Source organism: Solanum verrucosum, unplaced genomic scaffold, assembly GCF_900185275.1.
Source record: "Solanum verrucosum unplaced genomic scaffold, falcon-dt-bn FXZP01000307.1, whole genome shotgun sequence".
In the NCBI taxonomy this organism is placed as follows: domain Eukaryota; kingdom Viridiplantae; phylum Streptophyta; class Magnoliopsida; order Solanales; family Solanaceae; genus Solanum; species Solanum verrucosum.
Window position 1 is genome coordinate 771945 of NW_026020264.1, and position 24823 is coordinate 796767.

Below are 24823 nucleotides of genomic sequence, written 5' to 3' on the forward strand. Positions count from 1 at the left end.
AATTTTTCTAATAATATAATTTAATTTATAATAATACAATAATATTAATCATTAACTTATTTATTTGAGCATATTAAATTAATATTATTAGTACACACTTTATTTTATTGTATTAAAATATTATTTCTTTTAGTTTTATAATTTATCATGGTGAAATTTTTCTAAGGATACTATTAATTTTATGATTATTTTATCTTGATCAAATATGAAATGCTTCAAATATTTTTACGTGTTTGTACTTTATTCTTTTTATGTCGTTTGAATAAAAAAATTATGTTAATAATTTATTAATTCTAACATTTCATATAAAATATTTGATATCATGAAATTAAATGGCATGTTAATACATTTTCTATATATGTTTTAGTTAAAATCAAAATATTATCAAAATATTTTTTAGTATTAAATTTGTGTAAAAATATAATAATATAAAATTGATTTAAAGGTAAAAATAATCTTAATTAATACAACCGCTATATTAGATTTGCTCAAAGTTTGTATTGGTTATTTTAAATTTTTAATTTGAATTGTATTAGAAAACATATGGATATGAATGAGAGGTTGATGATTTGAATTTATCTGCTTGAGTTGTGTAATAATAGTTATCTTTGTATTCAAATTTTTTTAAAAATAAATTGAAAATTAAAAATTGTACCATATATTTTAGAATCGCAATTTTCAACTTAATTTAATGTTGTTATTATATAATATTATGAATTCTTAAATTTGCAAATGACTTATATTTGTTATATTGTTCAAGATAGAATTTAACACTTGCTAGATATCGATAAATATTATTTATCTTAAATTCAAAAGTTTAAAGTTAATGAAATTTTAAAGTGACCAGTTATATTTAATTAGGACTTATCCATAACTTATTTATATAATTGGCTACTTAAAATTTAAAATTCAAAATGAATTGGTTAATAGTTATCGAATCCTAATTTTTAGCAACATGGAAAAGAAGTTTTAAAACTCTCTATTTAATTGGATAAATATTTTTTTTTCTAAATAAAGATTAATTCGATATTGAAATTGTAATTTTTATAAGCGTAAGATTTTGCAATGTTTTTATAGTGTTTGCAATTTTTATTTTTAGTGTTTGCATTTCTACGTAACTTCTTTTTTTTGTGTTTGCAATTTTTAACCTTTTTATTTTTGGGCAATTTTAAAAGTTAACAATGAGATATGGATATATAGATATATAGACTACAGCTTTACAAATATTTTTATTAGTTTTTCTAATCAAGGATTTTATATATAAATGAATTATTCTTCTTATCATGTTTAAAATATATTAAACATTTTATATATAAATGCAGCAATCTATTTATTTAAAATAATAGTGAATTCTTATTAAATTTTTAATTTACTATTACTCTCTTCTTTCATTTTATGAAATTTTTATTTGTTTAGTTTTTTTTCTAATAGGTATATATTTTATTCTTCAGTATAACTTAAACTTATAAATACTATTAAGATTTAATTTTAAAATGGTAAACTAATTTTATATAAATAATTAGTGTATTATTTTAATATTAATAAATTAAACTTGAGAAATCATAAGCACTACCAACATTATATTATGAGAGAAGCATAAAAATATACATGCCAATTCATTTCAAGTCAATTCTAATTCAAAATTTAAAAGCAATAATGTCAATTATTATATTAAATTTAAAAATATATCGAGAAAATTTTATGTGGTAGAATGAAAAAAATGATAAACATTGATAAAAATGAAGAGATGAAAATAAAACTTTGTAAGGCATCATTCATTTTATATTATAATTATATAATACAACAACAAAGAAAATAATTTTTTTTATCCTTTATTAAAAATATTTACATGAAAATAGAATACTATCATAAGAAAGTGAGAAAAGTAGGATTAGTGGTGATTTTTAAATCTTCGTCTATGATTTAAACACTACAAATCAAACTTAAAATTACACTTTAAATAATTAATGTCCTATTTTTCAATTAATGAAATTTTAAAAAAAATTAAAAAAATTTATTAAAGTTTTTGTTATTTGGATAAAATCAATTGTGTTATAAATTATTAGAATTTTATCCACGACACTATTTTTTGTTAGATATATTTTTTGCTAATTTCAAAATTATTTATTTATATAGTTTTTATAAAGAATTTGATTTTGAGATTAATAAGATATTTTCAAATTCCTTTATTTCTAAAAAAAAATAAAAATGAGATTAATAAGGATATTTGCAAACCACCTTATTCATTAAAAAATATTGCAGTTATGCTTCTTCTTTTCCTATATTTTTTATTCTGATTTCTGATATTATTGAATAAACAGTAATTTTGCTTCTGTATGTAAGTGTTGATTTTCTTTTATAAATAAAATATGTAAAGGGAGGAATACAATTATTAGCCTCCTAAAACAAATCAAATTTCAACCTACGAATGTGTCATCATGATTACTCATTATTAATAACATTAGCATTTCCATCGAACATAACTCACCAATGTATATTTGCAGATCGTGATATATTTAACATACTTATAAATCAGCCTTCGTGCATGTGAAAATGAACATTTTACTTTTAACGACATTCACGCATATATGACAACTAACTTACACATTTATTTTGGCCTTTTAAAAATATATATGGAACAAAACTTCTTAATTAGTGTTGATCTGAAAATTTTTACATGTTACAAATATATTTACAGGAAGCATAGGTAATAAAGATTTACCGTCAAAGAAATATCGAGCCACATATGCTAGGTAAATTACACCATTTCCTAAAGTCATCGGCCTAGTTCTTCGTGTATGAAAAATTCAAATATTTCATGGGAATCCAAATTATGAGCATCATTTTGGAGTCGTAATTTTGCTCTAATATTGCTCTTTGCTATCATAATTTCAAACACAAATTGAAGTAGAATCACAGACAAATGAGGATTAATTACAATTCAAATTTGACGAACAAAGAAAAGTATAAAAATATTTGGCAACTTACTTGGACAAAATGATGTTTATAGGAGTTCTTTGCCTAATGGAAACTAAATTCCTTTCAACAATTGCAAGCAGAAGATTTTAAAATTGTTTGAAATTTTGAAGTGACAATTTTTATTTAAGTTAGGGCTTTATATAACATTTGGATAACTAATACATCTTACAGTTATTTATTTAGGAAAAAATAGCAATTAAGTCATAATAACTAATATAATTAGTCAAAGTAACAACACTTTAAAATATTTATTTAAAATGGCAGAATGACAATATTTTGATAAAATAATATGTATTCAGATTTTAGTATTTTAAATTAATTTTATTTATGGAAAGAGTCCTACATTGGACCAAAATATGGTCCATTAGGCGTTTAAAGTTACGGGAAAAAAAACTAATACCATTAAACTTTTTTCAACAAAGTTAACGTTTCTTCCCCAAATATCACGTTTCTTCCCCACATTTCACGTTGCATGTTTAGCTCTCTTGAAGGTGCTAAATTGTTGTTCATCAAGAAATTTTATTTATTGTTAAACGAAATCTCTTTATTAATTCAAGCAGATTTCTCGGTTGGCAAGGTAATTTCTATCATCCATTTTGATTTTTTTGATTTGATGTTTAAAGCACTTATTCTATACCCTACGGATTTCCAGTCAAATTTTCCAATTTTGATGTGATTTTGTTTGAATATTCATCATATATTTATGATTTTCAATTTTTTGTGATTTTATTTTAATTTTCCAGATTTTGTAGATTCTAGAAACTCATATATATGTTTATTTTGTTTGATATTTTATATATTTCAGTACTTGATAATAACAAATTTGCTTTTAGGGTTTTAGATTTTGGAGAAAGCATCTGATTGTCTACAATGAATGATTCAATCAGAATTACTACAGGTATACCACATAATATTCAAAAATTTGGAGAATTTCCCTCATTTGATTTGTGTATTACCCAAGGGTTGCTCGAAAATGTAGGATCTGCGGCTAGAATGGCACAAGAGAGCTCTTCCAAAAAAAAGAGAGTTTTGTGGTCTGAAACCCCTGATGATCAACGAAAAGATAGAAGTGATGAAGTATTACTTTGTGGCGATGAAGAGGTATTAAATTATTCTGAAACTATTTTTGTATGTTATGTCCATTGTTGATTTTGTAATTGCGTGTTTATTGTTGACATTCCAGTGTTGGCATAATGCATGTTTTTATATGCTTGTAAAAATGTAAGGTATGCCAAATTGTGAATTAACCTCATATGCACAATATCCTTCCAGTTTACGAGATGATTATGCATCAAACAAAAGAGAATTTCATCATCTTTTTGTCACTAGGACTAGTATTGTACAGTATAAAGTTGTCTAGGCAACAATGTAAAAACATATCATATTCTTCCTGTTGAGAGGATGAATACCAGGGCATAACTTTGTATTATATGCATGATGAAATCTCAGAAACTACATGTCTATTATGCAAACCCAACTTGTGATTGTTTTTTGTCATATATGACCCTAGTATTCTTCTTCTGATAATTTACAACAATTCATATCTCATCATAATATTAGAGGATTGCTAGAGCCAAACAGACTTGTGATGCATCACTTTTTACAATATAAAGAACCCCAGTAACATCAACTTCCATCTCAGCACCACCCTCAAACCATATTATATTAGCCAATGTATTTGTCCCTAACTAGTTGTATACTTATACTAGATAGTTGTATAATATATTGTATTTTTTCAGCACCTTTATGTATTCCAATTTATTAGTTTTATAGTACGAGTTCATTATGTATTCTATTTTTGGGTTCATATTAATTTTTTATATCATTAATATTCACAAATTAGAATGAAAATCCAAGTTTTCAGAATGTTTTTCAATTTGTCGTATAGGTAGTTTCTTTTATCATATTTTGTTATCTAGAAATAGAATTATATATCAATAATTATAGAAGTATGTATTCATTTATTTGAACATGTGCAGGCAAGTGAATTTTACGTCAAAGATCAACCAACAAAAGCTCCACATATCCAATGTGTCTTTAACAATGGCATAAAAGCTGACTTGATTAGAAATTTACATGAGCTTGTATATAATGTATTTCGCGAGAGCACTTGTTTTGGTAATTACATGCAAATGCATGGATGTTGTGCACGCGGACAAATACATAGGTGCTGCATGGCTTTAGAACTCAATTGCAGTTCTCGTCGAGCATTTGTCATGCGTGTCAATGGATCTACGATTCGTTTCACTTTAAGAGAATTCGCTTTGATTAGTGGATTAAACTGTGTCAGCGAAGAAAAAGATTTCATTTTTGATACAACAGAACTAAATAGGTTGATGGAACAGTATTTTCAGGGTGTTAAGTTGATCAGAAAAGTAGATATAATGGAGAGTTTTGAGGGAAAAGTGTGGGGTGATAACGATCAGGATGGCTTGAAGTTTGCCATGTTATTCTTCATCCAAACAGTTATTTTTTCAGGTGAAAGAGTTACCAAAAAAGTTCCTAGATTACATTTTGATCTGGTTGAAAGCGATACGTACAGTCAGTTTTCATGGGGTAAATAATCTTTCTACTTGTTGATAAAGAGTTTGAGCAAGAAGATGGATAGTGAAAAACAGTTTTACAGAATTGGTGACATGCCTATTGTCATTCAAGTATGGTTATATGAGTGTAGTTCAAGTATTGACTTTCAAGCTGCTCAAAAGGTTGATAACCACATTCCGAGGTTACTCAACTGGCAGACGGCGAAAGAGATTCCGAGATACAAGAAACTAATGAAGACCATATTCAGTGATGTTAATAACAAGGTACTTAATTGAAATATATTCAATAAAAGTCAAGTTATATAGTTTTATTATTGTTTTTATTATAAATAGTAACAATTTTTTTGTGGTTCAGTTTAAATTCAGGAACATTACCCCTAATCAAAGGGAACTTGCAGTATTGCAATTGCCACCAGAGGGTATCGAGAATCAATGTGAAGTTCAGTATTCTGATTCATTAGATGATGAACCAAATGAGGTAATAAGTCATTGTAAAGATTCTGACAATGATTTTCAAGAACATCCTCCACAAATAGTAAAGGTCAAAAGAAAAGGAAAAGTTGGTTCTTCACCGTCACCTGTTAAAAAAAGGACAAAGAAACAGTTGACTGATGGATCCAATCAGGTTGCACAAAAGTTGGAACCTCGTGTTGTTGTTAAACTGTCGGTGAAAAATGATATTGTATCCAAAAAGGTACCGAAGAAACCTAAGGTTGTTTTAAAGCAGACTGAATCTGTATATGCAGATCAAACTAATACAACATCGAAGGATTCTGACATTTCAAGAGCAAGCGGATCTGAAGTACAAGTCTGGTTGAAAGAGCTGTCAGATTTCAGAAAAGAAGTATCTAATATTTAATACATCTTTCTCAGTTTAACACTTATTACCATATTCAATTTTTATTAAGCTACATTATTATGTCCTATTTTCAGGTTAAACAAGAGTTTGTTGACATTCGCAAATTGATCAACGATAACTTCAAGACTGTTCTGACAATCATTAATTCTAAACAAAATGAGCAGGAGATTTGTTATAAACAAATAATATGATTTAATGTACTTCAACTCTTCATTTTTTAAATGTATTATGTTATAATATAACACAGGTCAGACATTCTGATGATCCCCATTGTACCTCCAAATTTAAACGACGAAGAGAGGTATAGATCACCATATACTTCAATTCCTGAAGTTATATTAAATCAAGTGCAGGTAGTTCAGTTTGACAAATTGGAATCTGGTAATTTGGAGGTACTTGTAGTTTTTTAGTTAGTTGCATCTTTTATTAATTTGGTTCAATATGAATCTATATATCTATCATTTTTTTTATCAAACTGTATACATGACTATTATTACGATATATTTTATGCAATTTGAATTTATTAACCTTTATAAAGTTGTATCCATTAACATTTGATTACATGTTTCTTGGCTTTTTATTTCTCTGTTAAAACTATCAACATTCCAGATGTCAGTGATACAAAAAGTGTTGTGCCCCAGGTAAGTCAAGTTTTTTATTGTACTTTCTACTTAATACATATATATTCATTATCCTTTATAAACCTATTATATTTATATTTGTATACATATATATACTTTCAATGTAGCCTTTTCGGTCAAACTGTATCTAGTAATCTTAACGCGATTTATAGTTTTCAAATGAATTGGACAAGGAGTTTTCACTGTTGTATCCATTAACTAATATTTGTTCATGTGTTCTTATTCTTTTATGTTTGTTTTAAGACCATCAACAATCCAGATGGAATAGATTCCAAATCTGATGATCATGAGGTAAGACAGGTTTTAGATTGTATTTTCGATTAAATATTAGTACTCCATTTTTTGTTGTGTTGTACATACTAATATGTGAATACAATATACAAATTTGCCTTAATTTTCAGTTCTCAATACATGTTCAATTTCATCTTATAAATTCCATTTATAATTTTTCATATTATAAGGTTTTTTGTCTCAACACTTCTGTTCGAAATCTGATTAAAGTGGATGAAGTACTCAGTTCTCCAAGACCTATAGTTCCTAGAGTACGTTATTTTATTTTATAGGCAGATTAATTATATGATTATTAGTTTTATTAGATTTAAGGATGTTATATCTTTATTAACTTACTAGGTAAATCAGCCAAGCTTTGCATTTGATATACCACAAAAAACAGTCTTAGGAGATTCTGAAAAAGTACATAAACACAATGAGGAACAATTCCCATGTCCAGTCCCTATCCAGGCCATGGATCCCATGAATGTGACCACATATTCACAGTTTGAATTGGACAATCAATTCATGCCTAGTCTCACTTCTATAAAGAGTAGCATCGTACCGCAGCCAACCATAATTGCAGGACACACCGCACAGCTGCCAACTATAATTGCAGAACACATTACAAATACGGCAGATCAGACCACTATCGATGTTCAGTTTGGTACGAGCGAAGAAAGAATTATGCATGATCAACCCATCATCAATAATGAACAGACACCGTTACCTACGCGTAGAAATAGACGTCTAGGTCCTTATAATATATCTCTGTATCTGACCAATTTTGGATCATCTGCTGGTATAGTATTCCAATTTTTTAAACTTTTTTTAATGTAATCATTTTTTTGATTGCTAGTGTTAGTGTGTTTAATTTATTATTTTGTAACCATTTCAGGTAGTTCATCAAGTCAGCCCCCTATTTTTGAATTGAAACACCCATTCATATTTGATTTGATCTCTGGCAATTATGATATATCTTTGTGGGATGCGTTTCGTTCATGGGTCCGAGATGGCTTGCTTACAAAGCATGATAAAAAAGTAAGTAGTTGAGAAATAATTACAATATATTTTTACAACATAACTATTTCAATTTTTGTATTCGGTAAAATGTTTGTTTAGATTTTAGTTTTTGTATTCGGTAAAATGTTTGTTCAGGTAAAATGATTACAACATAACTATATATGGGTTATCTTGATAAAATTTGTATTTCATTGTTGTAATTAGTAATTATATTTATTGAATTGTATATTTTTATTCTGTTTCTAGGAAGCATGATCAAGACCATTACAAGAAGCATCTAGCCCACTTCCCTGCTGCCATAAATCTTAGCGTTCTCCTAATAAACAATAAGAACTGGTTCTATAATCTGTATTTCGAAGGACAATTATTGAACAATTCGGTAATAATTATTTATCTTAATCTTTACTAACAATGTTGATTAGTAGTTACATTATTTATACCTTTGTTTTTAAATTTGTCAGCATATCGATGTGATTTTCTATTATCTCCGTAAAAAAGCTAAGTATGAAATTGGAAGCAGCTACAAATACACAACTGTAGATTGTGTATTTAGTTTAAAGATTTCTTCTATCTGGGAAAAATATTTGGATTTAGACAATGATGTTGGTTGTGCTGATGAAGAGCATGTCATTGGTGAATACATTAGAGGGTACATAATGCATGCTGTTATCCCTTGGCATATGGTTGATCATGTTTTTGTTCCTGTCCATGTTAAGAATAAATTCCATTGGGTATTGGCTGTGATTTCACTGAATGATAAACGTATCAACGTTTATGACTCATATAGAGCAGCAGGCCATGATGCAGCTATCAAGACAGAGATAGTTAAATTGTCACAGTTGATCCCTTTAAAATTATTACAAGAATAAAGAAATTGATGTATCGCAAGCTCAAGAAGAGAATGAGTTCTTTGATATAGTCTTCATTGATAATGTTCCTCAACAGACACATGGTACTTTGTAAGTTTGTGTATTTTTTTGAATTCACCATTATCAAATCATCAATTTTATATTGTTTACTTTTAATGTGTTGTATTGTAGGGATTGCGGTATTTATATGCTAGCTTTTGCCGAATACCTATCATACGAACAAAGGATCCCAGCGGGTAATTTGGATGCATCATTTTTACGATCAAGATACGCTACACTTCTTTGGAATTATGGCCAACAAAAGAATGATGCCGGAGCAATAAGTGACAATAAAGCACCTCCGCGACATAGCATGCATAATGTAGCATTATAGGATAATGATACAATTCAAATAGACTAGTCATTGTCTATTTTTTGGTGTGTTAATATACATTAGTTTTTGTATTGCTATGGAACCCTTCTAAAGTTTTCCAGTCCTGATTTTATTAATGTAAAAACTCCTGAAGTTTTGGTTCAATCTTCTTAGTTAATATAATTTTAATATTTTGAAGTTCAGGTTTTATATTCATGTCTATATTGTACATGTCTTTATCATTTTGCAGGTATATATCCTGCATGCTTTGGTTACATTAACTTTCTGGGATACAAAATAGTTTATGTATTTTTTTTAAAAAAAAACAACTTCCAAACTAAAAAAAATATATACAATTTCATGTTGTTAATATTTACACGTATAATGGGATACAAAAAGATTGTATGCATTCAAATAAAAAGAAAACATATATGAAACTAAAAAAAAGCAAGCACTTTCAAGTGTTATGCATTATATATTGGATACAAAATATCCAATATATGATGTTTGGGATACTAACTGATATTGAAATACAAAATGATAGTGAACTACATCATGATGTTTGGGATACTAACTGATATTGAAATACATCATGAATTTTTGTAAAATAAACTTATTTCGAGAAATAATAAGTACAATTTTAAAGTCAAATAATAATAATAAAACAACACTTCATATTGAAATACAAATACAATAATTTAGTTTGAGTAAAAATTATTGTATTTGTTATGTTTTTGACCAAAAAATGTATCTTGTATGCATTCAAATACACATACCATGTTTGACTTGATCTGTCTGTTCTCCATTGGAATCTATGCTCAATTGCGTATTGCGTCATCACATATTTTAAAGTTTCATTGTCCTTATAAACTTGATCTTCCAATACTACCTTATGTTTGGTGTTTGTAATAATGTCGCAATTCATGTAATCGTTATTGTTTGGCACACTAAGCACTAATGGTTGTGTATCAACGATACTCCATCTATTCCACACATTCCAAATCCATCTTCCAAAATATTTCTATCAGCCAATTCACAATCATTCACAAATACGGATACACATAGAGGATACTTTGACAATTCCCTGTTATCTTTCTTCAAAGACACATACACCCTCACACCCATGTCGTTGTGTATTTCCAAAGGTGCATTTACTACCCTCTATTTTATACCTAAGTTTCACACTGTTGAAGCTCAAATCAACACAAATTTGCTTAGAAACAACATCTAATAATTCCCTAAATGTCGCATATTCTTTTATCACAATTGATTCTATAGTGTAATCAACGTAGCAATTATCCTCGTTCCACCTTCCAGAATGCATGACTAGAAAACTAATGCTTCCCATAACTACATTAACAAATATATATTTGATAATCACATATTTGCAGTATTCTAAAACAAAAAAATTGTATCCAATAATCAATTACATAAATGTAATGTGCGCTGAAACATCAATAGCTTCAAAAAGAAAAAATATAGAGCACGCACTCAAGTTCTATATTTAATTAAATCCAATATTTAATTGTATCCATAATTTACAGAAAGTCAACAAATGTCAGTATACAATTCTTAATTTATTTATGATTTTTAAACATAATGACATACAAAAAAAATATTGTATGCATTCAAATAAAGAAGAAACAACTATGAAACAAAAAAAGAAATACAATTTTAAGTACCGAATTAAATTTCATATATTATAATTTGAATACCCGCTCCATCAACAGTACTCGCAGAAACAAATGTACCATTATACGTCCCCCTGAGATGGCTGCCATCAACTACGACAATTGGTCTACAACACTCAACCTTTTATGAATAGGAAGAGAGAAATATAAAGATATAACAACTGATTTTCATCGATTTTCTTCATCCTTATATGTGAAGAAATACAATTTTAAGTATTTCATGTGCTTTGTATGCATAAGGATAATTAATTAAAAGGTTTTGAGTGTTGTACAAAACATATGATTGTTCCTCAATGTGTTCATGTGCTTTGTATGCATAAGGATAATTAATTAAACATAATGGCATACAAAAAAATATTGCATGCATTCAAATAAAGTACAAACAACTACGGAAACTAAAAAAGGATCAAGCACTTTCAAGCCTTATGCATCATATATTGGATACAAAACATATGATTGTTCCTCAGCGTGTTCATGTGCTTTGTATGCATACATTAACAACACCTTCAAAATAACAACAACTTCAAAACTAAAAAAATATATAATTTCATATTGTTAATATTTACAAAAAAAATTGTATTCATTCAAATAAAGAACAAACAACTATGAAACTAAAAAAGAATCAATCACTTTCAAACCGTATGCATCATATATTGGATACAAAACATATGATTGTTCATCAGCGTGTTCATGTGCTTTTTATGGATTTCAATGGAACTGACGTCGAAATTTCAATAAAAATTTCAAACCATACAAAGATTTAAACGATTCAAAAATAAACAACAAAAATTAAATACATGATGTCTAAATTTCTTGTATTCAATAGAACTGACGAAATTATAGTCGTGGAATTCGAAAACATCCGATTTAAGAATATGCCAAATTAGATTCGAAGAAGCTAGGAATATTATCAATTGAATGATTAGGAAGAAAAAACTTTTTTTGCAAATTTTTGTTTGGAATTATTAAGAACGGAAGAGCAAAAAACGCTCCACAAAAAGAATGACAACATCCCCGCTTCGCAAAACGTAACTGAAAAGCTTTAAAATCATTTTTTTCTTTTTTGATGTTTTATGTTCCATGTTTTTCTCTATTTTATTATTAAGTATTTATATTCTTTCAGATTATCAAAATAAAATAAATACATAAATCATCCTTTTAACAAACTAAACTATTGTCATTTTTAATAAATAGTTAAAATGTTGCTAATGAGTCTGACTTAAATATTGCTGTTTTGCTAATTTTAGTTAAAGAAAATTCCAAAACCCAATTAAAGTTCATCCCCTTTAGCCAGTCGGGGCCCCGTTTGTTCATCCGGATTAGTGAAGAACCTGTAAAAAGGTCCTTTCAATGTCCAAATAACTGGGATTTACTCAGCTGAGAGAGATTTTTCAGTGAAAAATTCGATACACTTCAAGTCTATTCATAGTCTCCGTTCGTCTGTATCTAAGCAGTTAACAGTCGAGTTGCGGCGGAGCAAAAACATGGAGGTGGAGTTAGAGCCGAGGGTAAAGCCTTTAGCTTTTAAAGTAAAGGGTATGTCTCGAGAATCACCTTTACAGAAGGCTTCCCATGTACTTGACTCGGACCTCAGAAATCACTGGTCCACTGGTACCAATACAAAAGAGTGGATTTTACTCGAATTAGATGTATGTATCTTTTGCACTTCCAGTTCATTCAATTTCTTGTATTTTTTAATTGTTTAGTTGTAACTTTAGGTTCTAATGGGTTAAGTTGATTTGGGGTTGCGTCATTTGCTTTCCATGTGATGAATTTTGGGTTAAAGGTGCAATTGGTTCTAATAGTTTGTGTTTAGTTGGGTTTTTTTCTTCTTCTTTCATTTGATGGATTCTTGGTTCAATTGTAAAATTTGGATTATAGTAGCTAATGTCGAATGGGTTTGCTTCATTTACTTGTCATAAAGTGAATTTTGGGTTCAAGTGAGAGTTGGCTTCGAGTAGCTTAATTTGAATTGGTTATGTTTCATTTGCTTGTCATGTGGTGAGTTTGGGGTTCAAGTGATAATTTAGGCTTCTGTTTGCTTAAGTTGAATTTTAGTTTGCTTCATTTTCTTGTCATGAGGTGGAGTTTGGGTTTGATACACTACTGAAATTCGGATTCAAATTTAGAAAGAGATAAGAGCCGCCTAAAGAACAAATTGAAGAGAATTGCTCTTGAACATCTCCTCAAAGCTCATATGAGCCAAAGTTGAGAAAGAGAGAGAAAATACTCTATTGATCTTGATTTAACTTCCAGATTCTTACAATGGATGAATCTATCCCTATTTAATAAGAGAAGTGTAGGAAGGGAACATGGGATTTCTGGGAGTTAGTTATAGTGGACTCCTAACAACTTTTGGGGTTACGTGCAGGTCACATGCCTGACTTTAACAGCTCTTAACAACTAACTGCCTAACTAATTGGTCTTCTTCCTAAAAGGGAAATCATTACAAAAGGGTTATATCAGGGTTCCATTAGAAATTGACTTCTAATAGCTTATGTTGAAATGGATTTGCTTCATTTTCTTTTCATGTGATGGATTTTGCGTTTAAGTGAAAAAAAGTGGCTTCTAATAGCTTAAGATGAATTAAGTTTGCTTCATTTGCTTGTCATGTGGTGAATTCGGGTTCAAGTGAGAATTTTGCCTTCTAATGGCTCCAAGTTGACTATAGGTTTGCTTCGCTGGCTTGTCTTGAGGTGGATTTTGGTTTCAAGTGAAATATTTGGCTTCTAACGGCTTAAGTTGTATTGCGTTTGTTTCATCTTAGGCCATGTGGTGGTTTGTGTTCGAGTTAAAAATTTGCCTCCTAATGGCTTAAGTGGAAGCTGGGGTTTTGCATCATTTACTCTCCATGAGATTCATTTTGTCTTAGTGGCTTTCCACGTATATATTCATGTTCCGTGTTAAAAGTGATGGGTTCGGTTGAACCCATAGCTAATAAGCTTACCTTGGCCACTGCTGCTAGGTGACTTGCATTGCAGCATGCTGTTCTTAAATTTCTTCAAATGCTTCTTTCGGGCAAAGCCCTGATCTACAAAGACCTTATTTTGTCTCGGGGATTTGGTTTTGAAGAGAAGAAGCGCTGGAACCACACCTCTTTAGTTTATTTTCTGTCTTTGGATGGAACAGACAAGTAGATTAAGAAATGATGGAACCACACCTCTTCAGTTATTTGCTGTCTTTGGCTGGAAGGCAAGTATACAATTGAAGTCCTTTCATTAGGGAAACTAGTTTTCGTGATCATCCTTGTAATACTTGATCAATAGAAGCCTAAAGCTCAAAATAATTCTTTTTTTACTGAGAAAATGCACCAATTAATAATGAATATTTCTCTGATAATGATCAGTGTTGCTGGTTAATTGTTAGGTTTTAGATAATTTCGTTTTTACCTGCTACATATGATTAAACTACTGGCTTCAGAAGGTTGCTTTCCTAAGCATTATTTATCTAGGATGGCCGTCATTATATATTCCTATGCCTATTTCCTTTTCCTATTGATAACTAATTTTTGGAGTTAACTGATTGTTGGTGTGCTTTTGTTCATCAATACAGGAACCCTGCCTACTTTCACATATTAGGATTTACAACAAGTCTGTGCTGGAATGGGAAATTTCAGCTGGCTTGCGTTACAAGGTTAGGCGTAAAGATATTTTGCATCAATGATTGTATGATTGAAGTTTTTGTTTCTTGTTTCACATTTATGTGCAATAGGAAGCGTTTGAATTTTGGAATCCCTATGATTGACATTATATTACTCCCATTAAATTCTTGTATATGTCTAATGTAAAAGGGCTTCAATCACTATCTATTTACAACATTTTAATCACCAACCTCCTGTTGAAATCAAAAAAGTAAGTTTATTAATCACAAACCTTCTACAGTTGGTTGCTTCAATGGATGGGTTTACAATAAAGGAGTTCAATTTCTGGTTTAAATGATATCCTTAATATCAGGTTACTGTTGCTGAGTCTGCGGGTTTCCAAAGAAGACAACTTATCTTTTCTGAGAAGCTCAGTGGTTACTGACCTTTTTGGCATCCTTAACCCTTGATATGCTATGCCTCATTCCACATAGAGGCAAATTTGTAACACTGTTAGTTTTTCTTGTGTTTATTTTTGTTTATCAGCCAGGATGGGATTGGGGAGGGTGGAAGGTGGTTTGCAGAATCACTAATTATAGTCACCGTCCTCTCTGAAGGAACCATCTCCCAGAAGATCTATTGGAGGGTTTTTTGGGTTTATCAGTTAAAAGATCTAGTTTATATAAGCAGTGTTTATGATTAAAAATGTAAGGGTTAAATAAGGAAGATGTTTCCACCAAGTGGCTGCTTCCAGACTCCTACCAAAATTGCTACAAGTTACAAGTATTGTGATGAGGCCCAAAAGTACCTTGCCTTGTTTTACTAAATTAGTTTAGAGTCCGTGCGTTGCACATGTGCATCACGTCAAGCTGTCAGGCACTATATATAAAAATGTATAAAAGTAGAATAAATTATTGAAAAATAGCAAATGACTTTAAACAATTATCTTGTTCTTTTCTTTGATTTCAAAGATGAAAAATGAATTTCAAGGCCTTTTTTGTAAATGTCTAAAATGACTCCAAACTACAATCGAATTTGCAGTAACACACTCATATTTTACGTGGGATCTAGTTTCCGCTGAATATTTTTTGGCATTTATCCGACATGACACAAGTCTAAACTTGATAATGGAAGAATATAGTAATTGGCGAGATTAAATTTCAAAAGATTCAACTAATTTCTTCATGGAAAAATTGAAGTGTGAAGGAGAAACTTTTCAATTTTTTCTTTTGTTTGAAGAGTAGATGAGTGATAAGGATAGAACCCCTTTGTTTTTCTGCATATACATCTATGTTAAGAAAACGTGTAGTAATCTAAAACAGTAGTCATCACACTCTTTTATTTCTAAAAGAAATCGAATTGAATGATCAATAATAAAGGAAAAAGACAAACGAAAAACAATTAATGTTAGCCATGGTAAACCTATCAAGACTAAAGATCACTAAACTAAGAAAGATTCCCTTTTTACTAGCTTAAGTTAATTTAGTATCCTGTATTGAGGGAAAACTATTGTGTCCTCCTTTTGTTGGTGCACAAGGGAACTAGACTAAAAGGATTGAGTACTCGTAAGGTTGCACCATGGGGGAGAGAGTGGTTCTTGTGGAGGTAGGTGCTTGATGGTTTTTGCTGAAGGATGGTTTATGGTCCAATAAAACCCATGAGTAATAATAATAATTCTTTACTTAAAAACCTTCAATGGCTTCCTTGAAGTATCTCCTTTGGAAAAATGTGATTTTTTTTTATATTTTGAGATGTACCGAAATGTTTGACATCTACAATAAATATAATATGTACTCCCAAGGTTTAAGTCTAGTGATATGAGTACAACAAATGATGTGTGGGCTAGGCACTTGTCATGGGTTCGAATCCTGCTGCAGACAGAAGCGTGTTATCTAAGCGGGAAGGGTAGAGCAGTGGACCCATTATCCACCGATTTTTGAACCGTGTGCCACTGACCCTCATGGATTTCTCGGTTGTAATAAAAAGCATTTAATAATGCTCTCTGTAGCTTCTAGAAGTATCCAGGCCCAGTACATTTAAATTCCTTCACATTATGGTCTGGTGTTGCCCCTATTACCCAAATTTATTAAGACTATTATGTTATGTACTTAAGCTTTTAACTATGTATTACTAACCAATTTATTTCCTTGATGATGTATCAAGTTGTCACGGAAATAAGTATCAGGGTTTGCTCCCGGGGATTCGGTTTGGTGGTAAGATCACATTTTGTGATGTGTTGGTAACAGACGTCACAGATTCGAACCCTACACACGCTCAGGGACTTCTCAATTTTATGGAGGTTCTATTAGTTTTTAACTCCTTGATTGTAAGTTGGAGCTTAGTGCATGAAGAACATTCGGAAATTACTTTACCTCTAGTAAAATAATGCTTTGCTTGCTTTTTTACTCTCTAATTAATATTGTGAACTGGAGAATGCAGCAATTATGTCCTTCGTTTGTTATTTTCTTTTATGCTCTTTGTTGGATATTTTTATCAAGTTTTTCATAAATATTATTATTCTTTTCTTCTTTTGTTGATTATTAATAGCCTATTTGTTTTCTTATTTTCTAGCAGCAATTTACTTCAATGGCTGTAAAACTTTCAGATTTTCCTCATGAGGACTTGATTAACTGTGCCTGTTTTCTTGATTATCTGCTTGTGTGTTCTTCATAGCCAGAGACATTTCCAAAAGTTCGCCCACGTTGTGAAGCCCCTCGACGGGACATGATGTACCCTATGAACTATACTCCATGCCGTTATGTTCGAATATCTTGCTTGCGAGGGAGCCCTATAGCAATTTTCTTTGTACAGGTGAATTACTTTTGGAGCTTGTCTTGAGTTTGATAATGCTTTGCTGTGTTGGACTCCTCCAATTCCCTTTTTGTTCTTTAGTGACAGTTTATATAAATGTAACCATCCAAATTCTTAGTCATGTTCCAAAAGTTTAAGAGCTTAAAGTCACCTAGTCATTTATTACTCACTAAAATATGTAAGATAATCCGTGTATATTTTATTAAGACTGGTCATATTGGATTTATGTTCTACATTAATTTGATTGTAATTTAAAGATTTTTGTATATTCCGTGTTCATTGTGACAACAAATATTCATATTTGTAGTAGCAGAACATCTTTCGGGTGAATTCTTAGACTTTGTAAAATTTCCCGTTTCCCAGTTTTAATGTCATAAGTAGCAGACAGTAGGTGTTTCGCTGTTCCCCCCTCAGTTATCGAAATTCTGGCTTAAGATTAAATCCCAGCTTAAATTGCTTCCTGTCTGCCGGTCATGTTTGCAACCAATGCTTCCTATGATAGTAATATGGGAAGTTTGGCCCACAAGTCTTGGTTCAAGTGGCAAAGGTGGAGGGACTTGCGATTTAGGTCACAAATTTGTGCTCTAAACTATGCCAACTAAACCTGGTATTTAAGTGAAGAAGGGTTTAGCAGCAGATGGTGTTAAGGGTTTGGCACATAGACGCAAACGGAATTATCGGTCATAAGAAATAGAAAGCTAGTAAGCATTACTTTTAAAACAATCTTGTCACACCTCTAGTGATCCCAAAAAGGAGTCCTGTTGTTCACGTTGAACTTGATAATTGGGGAAACTAACCCAGGAACTTCATAATAATCCTCCATAAATTGGTTCTGTAGAATCTAATCAGTCACCCCTTTTATCGAATCAAAATTTGTCACATATTTAGGGTTTCCATTATGCCCTCCTAAACTCCATCTCTCCATAACCACTTCCAGAATGGGCATTGAAGTGGTTGGAAGTTGAAATCTGGACAGCCTGGCCTTATTTTCAAGCTTGACATCGAGAGAGCCTCTGACCAGTAAGGTCATAGCTTTTAGCAATGTTCAGAAGAATGGGGTTTGGGGAAGTCTGGATTAAGTGGATCAAGTTCTGTATCGCCACTGTTAAGTACCGAATTTTGATTAATGGAGGACCAACTAGTTTTTTCTTTCCCCAGAAAGGTCTCAGGCAGGGAGATCCCCCGTTCCTTTTTATTTTAGCTATGGAAGGTCTCAATAAAATTCTTCATAAAGCAACTCAATTTCACTGACGGGAGAGTTTTAAGGTGGGAAAAAGGAAGTGGGAACTCTAAAACTGTATGTCATTTGCTATATACAGATGACACTCTTATTTTTTATGGAGCTGAAAGATCCCAAGTAATGTACATGAACCTCACTGTAATTATCTTTGAAGCTATATTAGGATTGCTCATGAACATGATGAAAACCTTTTTTTCCCCAGTAAACGCAGTCCCTAAATTTGAGTTTGCTGGGTTGATGTGCTGTAATGTGGTATCCTTCCATACTTCATATCTTGACCTACCTTATGGTGCAAAATAAAAGTCTCATGTAATTTGGGAAGGAGTAATTGATTATCTTCCTGACAGACACAATACCTTTCTTTTGGGGTCAGGTCAATATTGATAAATAGTGTGTTGGACAGTATTCCAAACATATTTCATGTCCCTTTTTTTCACTTGCCAAAGAAACAAGAACATGCTAATGAAATGACACTAGTGATACAATATGGAGAATACAAAGCTGTGGAAAGATGTAGTAACTGCAAAATAGAGGGAGAGGAATAACTTGTGTTCAAAGCAAAGAAACTCACCTCATGGGACAGGTCCTTGGAAGCATATTTCAAAACTTTGTGGGACTTATGGCTCAACTCAAAGTCAGGTTGGGGAATGGCTCAAGTTTTTTTTCTGGAAGGACAAGTGGCTGGGCCCTGTGGCTTTGAAACATGAATTTTCAAACTTATACAAAATGGCTAGCAATCAAGAGTCTTATTTTTATATATGGAAAATAATTTCTTTAAAAACATAAAGGCAGAGCCTGTATACAAGAGTCAAGAGGTATACCAAAAGGTAGAAAACTTACAAAAGAAGATGGTTTTGTATGAAAGACATCCGATCTTCTACACTACAAGGGACCTCATGGGTGCACCAAAAGTAAATAAGGGATAAGAGACTACTCCTTAATTGTACAAAATTCATCGTTACACCCTCAAAACTCTTCTGTTTCAGAATTGGCATCAGTACACTTGGGACCTGCTCTTCAGAAGAAACTTTCAAAGTTGGAAGATGACTTGAACTACTGGGATATATCTGCTAACTGGCTGGGGTTGCTGTTAACCCTCAAATTAAAGATAGCTTTCTCTGGGGATGGTGGTGGGGATTCTATGGATGGAGCTTTCACTGTTAAGGAAGGATATGCTCATTTGTGCTCCAACAAAGAGCTGATTGAGAAAAAGGGAAACTCAGAAGGAAATAGAAGAAAAGAACAAATTGGGCTGCTATTTATGAACAATTTATTTTGTATATTATGGAAATCGTACCCCCAGCTATCTGAACTTTATTCAAAGTTCCATTTCTTTGTTCTCTTTCATTAGTAGCTCTGCTATCCTTTCTTCAACTAGGTCAGACACAGATTACATTTATAGCTTCGATAGAATCAGGTAGAAGAAAAAGATAAATATCACTTTATAATCCATTCTACTGTCCACCTTAGATGCGGCACAAAGAAACAATGGAAACTAAGATATTGTTGCAAAGAGCTGGGCTCAACTTCTGCTTTCTTGATTTTTCCCCCTAATTTGTTGGTTGTTTGCTGGTACTAGTTAAGTTCGGAGTTCTAATGTCATCACTTATTCCCTCTTTTCTGCTGTGCAGTTGATTGGTATTACAGTTACTGGTCTTGAACCAGAGTTTCAACCGATCGTCAACTACTTGCTACCCCACATAATATCAAGCAAGCAGGACGATAATGATATACATCTTCAGGTAGAAGATACTGCTACTGCTGAACTTCTGTTGCACACATTAATTGTAAGATGCATATGTGAGCCTTCTACGTTGTCATGGTCAGATAAATGTGCTGTGGCACATCATTCCTTTAAGTCTTTTCCTTTTTGTTAAGGATAAAACTTATTGGATTGCTGTCTTAATAAGCAGTGATATATTGCTTGTTTTAGATGTATGCAAGTGTGTTTATAAATCTTTCAGCTCTTGTCTAATCTATGGTTTTATAGCTGCTTCAAGATATCACAAACCGGCTGGGAGTGTTCCTTCCCCAACTAGAGGTATTTCTTTGAATTGAAGTGTAGAAATAAGAGTATCTTTGTTATTCTGAAACATGAAATGGGCGAGCTGGTAGTGCTGTTTTGGGGAATTACGTGGTTCTGTTGAGAATTCTGTTATATTCGTGCAGGCTGATCTTAACAGCTTTTCAGATGCTGCAGAATATGCTACACGTTTTCTTGCAATGCTTGCTGGTCCCCTTTACCCAATTCTTCAAATTGTAAAGGAAAGGTTGGTATCCCTGATTTCTTGTACCAGGAATTTCTCTAATAGGTCCACAATTTTGTCTGTATTGGATTTTATCAAAGATGTTACTTGATTATTAGCTATCTTCTGCACAGTGACAATGGAATCTTTGTGCTTCTAGGATTGACATATTTTCCACTGTGCAGAGGGGGGGATTTTACTCTCATCAAACAGAGTTGTCTTCCCAGAATAGCTTCTGACCACAATCCTGTTATTCTGAAGAGTGGAAGAAGTCCTCCTCTAAATTTGAAACACGGTGGTTAGAAGTGGAGGGTTTTAAAGAGAGAGTAAAAGAATGGTGGGAGTCTTTTTGTGTGAATGGCAGACCAGGTTACATTTTGGCTGAGAAGCTGAAAATTCTAAAAGTAAAGTTAAAGGAGTTACATCCCAACTTGTGTGGGGTGGACACTCTCGAAGGAAAGAAATCCCAGATGTTTTCAAATGCAAAAAGAGCAGCAGCCAGAAGATTAAGATTCAGTGCCTTAATTTACTTTATTCTGGCCAGAGAGATATCATTAATTCTATTTAGTTTATTCACTTCAACGAGGCTTCTTAGAAGAACTGCAATGCAACTTTTTAATTTACTTAATTCTGGCCAGAGAGATATCATTAATTCTATTTAGTTTATTCACTTCAACGAGGCTTCTTAGAAGAACTGCAATGCAACTTTTATTGCCTTTATCCCAAAGAAGCCAGAAGCTTCAGAATTGAAGAACTTCAGACCAATCAACTTGGTAGGGGGAATTTACAAGATCATTACTGGACTGATGGCAGAAAGGTTAAAAAGGTTGTGAATAAATTGATCAAAAAGCTTCAAATGACATTTGTAAAGGGAAGCCAAATCATGGATGCAACACTCCTAGTCAGCGAATGCATAGACTCAAGATTGGAAGGGGGAACTCCTGTCATAATGTGCAAACTGGATGGTGAGAAAGTTTATGACCATGTGAATTGGCCCTTCCTTCTGAACACTCTTAGTCAGATGAGATTTTGGAGTAGATGGTTGAAGTGGATTGAGTTCTGTATAAAAACAAGTCAGGTTAGGAGAACTTGTGGTTTTCTTTTTTTGCATCAGAAAGGGGGTTGAGATAGGGTGATCCTCTCTCCACTTTTCTGTTCATCTTGGCAATGTAATGTTTTGACAGTATGATGAGGATTGCATCACAAATAAGGTGGATCAGAGGTTTTCGCTGGAGAAAGAGTTGGGGGAAGAAAAAGAAGTCGATCACATGCTTTGTGTAGATGACACTATCATCTTATGTGAGACTATAGTAGAACATATTAGCTTAGTTAAGAGTTATCCTGCTTTTGTTTGAAGCTGTTTCAGGGCTGAGAGTAAATTGGGGAAAGACAGTCGTTTCCCTTTAAATAAGGTTTCCCCAGATTCAGGAACTGGTAGGCATATTGGGATGCAGAGTTTATCAAATTCCTACCACCTACTTGGGCATGCCTTTGGGAAACAAACATAAGGCAATGGAAATATGGAATGGTATTCTACAGAAAACTGAAAAGAAGCTAACTAGATGGAAGGTACAATACCTGTCTCTTAGGTGGAAGATTGATCCTCATCAATTTTGTACTACATTTCTCTGCTTACTTATGTGATGTCCTTATTCCCAATCCCAACAGAAGTGGTGAAAAAAATGGGACAAACTTAGGAGGTATTTCTTATGACAAGGAAATAAGGAAGGGAAAGGTTACAACTTGATGAATTGGAAGATTGTAATTCTCAGCAAAGGCAAAGGGGTCTGAAGATCAGAAACCTGACTGTGATTACAAAATGAAAGCCTGCCGATGAATTGGCTGTGGAGATACACTGGGGAAGGGGGTAGCTCCTTGGAAGGAGGTTATAATAGCAAAATATGGTGAGCTGAGTCCCTGGTGTATAGAAAATGCGACTGAACCATATGGTGTGTGTGTGGAGAGCAATCAGAAACTTGTGGCCACAGATGGAAGAAAATATATTATCAAGGTGGGAATGGTAACTAAACTAGATTTTGGAAGGATGGCGGTATAGATCAAACCTCTCTCAGAGACCTTTTCCCAAACCTATTCCTAATTTGTGAAAATCTTGATGCTAGAGTGTGTGATTGCTTGACAGACCAGGGATGAAACAATATCATTTAGAAGATTATTAAATGACTGGTAGGTCTAGAGGGTGGCAGCTTTACTAGGAAAACTAGGTGGAGTGAACATAATAACAACAGTCACATACAATGTCTTGTGGAAGAATAGCATTGGATGGAGTTTTTTCAGTCAGTAATGCATACAAAAGAGGCTTGCAGGTGCTGGCTGGGGTCAAAATATCATTGGAACTATTTCTGGAAGAGTGACATCCCAACAAAAGTGAAGTGTTTCACTGGGCTGGTTATAAAAAGAGCATGCCTAACACAAGAAGTCCTACAGAAGAAGGGCAGGCAATTGGTTCCTAGGTGTTTCCCCTGTAACATGACAGGGGAAACTAATAAGCACCTTTTTTTACACTGCAAGTTCATTGCTCAACTATGGAATCTGTTCATCAACATTACAAGCATGAGCTGGACAATGCCGGAACATACATCTGATCTCTTGAGCTATTGGATTAGGAGGGGGAGACAGTTAAAGCCCAAAGAGATAAGGTTAATACCATCATGTATGTGGTGGTCAATATGGGGGTGGGGGGGGAATAAATGGAAGATGTTTACAGATTAAATGGAACTGTATTTGTATCTTTACTTTTTGGTGTAAAAACTTTGTATAGAATATATAGATCAGATTATAGATTTTATAGGAAGTCTGTAATTGCTACTCTTTTTGGAGGTAGCCAGCATACCCTTGATGCAGAGAAAAACAATTTTACCACTTTCAAAAATAAAATAAAATGGAGAATAAAACCGATATAAAGTCATTTTGTGACAGAAGCATGTGAATGAAGCCTTAACCTCGCCGACCCCTTCTATAGATATTATCTTGTCTGAAGTTAACTTATGAACCCTGTGTAACTTCTATATTGCTGTTACTAATCATTGAAAGTGGATCGCTTATTCATTTGGGTAAAATTCTCTTATTGTGCATTACCCACATCTTTCGGGTACCATCGGCTGTTGGTAATTTTATTATTGAGCCTCTTCGAGATGGTTCCCAACCTTGATTCCAGTTAAAGAATATTCATTTCTCTTGTATTAGATGTGAGTATTGTACATGCTTCATTCCTTGAGTACGAATTTATTCGTTCACTATTAGTTAACCTTCTCTCAAAAAATTTATTCGTTCACTATTATTTTCCTGCTTAAGCAGGGAAACAGCCAGGTCAGTAGGCAATGTTTCGGAATCTGAAGCTTCAAGAAACAGTCAACCTGTAATAGCTTTGACTGTATCATCGAATTTTGAGGTACGCATAGGGTACTGCTCCTCTGCTTTTCTTGTCATTCAGTTTGTGAATTTTTACCTATAAAAGCTAACAACTGTCTCCTCTGAAAGGAAAAATAGTATTCCCTCCGTCCAGATTCTGTGATGGTGATCGACTGTGGATTGAATTTAAGAAACAAAAGAAGACTTTTGAAACTTGTGGTCTTAAATAAGTTAGACATTTTGTGGCTATAAATCATCTCATTAACGGTACAGTGAACATTTAACAATTTTTGGAGGTGGCCAGCCTTCATTAATGCTGAGGAATACAACAGTACCTTTTGTCTAAAAAA

General features: G+C 32.4%; 1 protein-coding gene and 1 pseudogene across 7 annotated transcripts in view; both read left to right on the plus strand.

The window, feature by feature from the left end:
* The window catches only part of LOC125833707 (uncharacterized), a 78235-nt gene that overhangs the window by 33669 nt on the left and 19743 nt on the right, over positions 1 to 24823 (plus strand). For 2 of the 7 annotated variants that reach the window (XM_049512883.1, XM_049512884.1), the window contains exons 2-7: positions 14780 to 14860; positions 17481 to 17618; positions 20490 to 20600; positions 20849 to 20899; positions 21028 to 21128; positions 24420 to 24513. In XM_049512883.1, coding sequence (XP_049368840.1) covers positions 17532 to 17618; positions 20490 to 20600; positions 20849 to 20899; positions 21028 to 21128; positions 24420 to 24513 — 444 coding nt within the window. In that variant the 5' untranslated portion in view covers positions 14780 to 14860; positions 17481 to 17531. Of the gene's footprint in view, positions 1 to 12630; positions 12877 to 14779; positions 14861 to 17480; positions 17619 to 20489; positions 20601 to 20848; positions 20900 to 21027; positions 21129 to 24419; positions 24514 to 24823 lie in introns of those variants that run through there. The other 5 variants (XM_049512882.1, XM_049512886.1, XM_049512879.1 and 2 more) reach the window with 4 other exon arrangements.
* Positions 3973 to 9557, plus strand: LOC125833556 (uncharacterized; annotated as a pseudogene).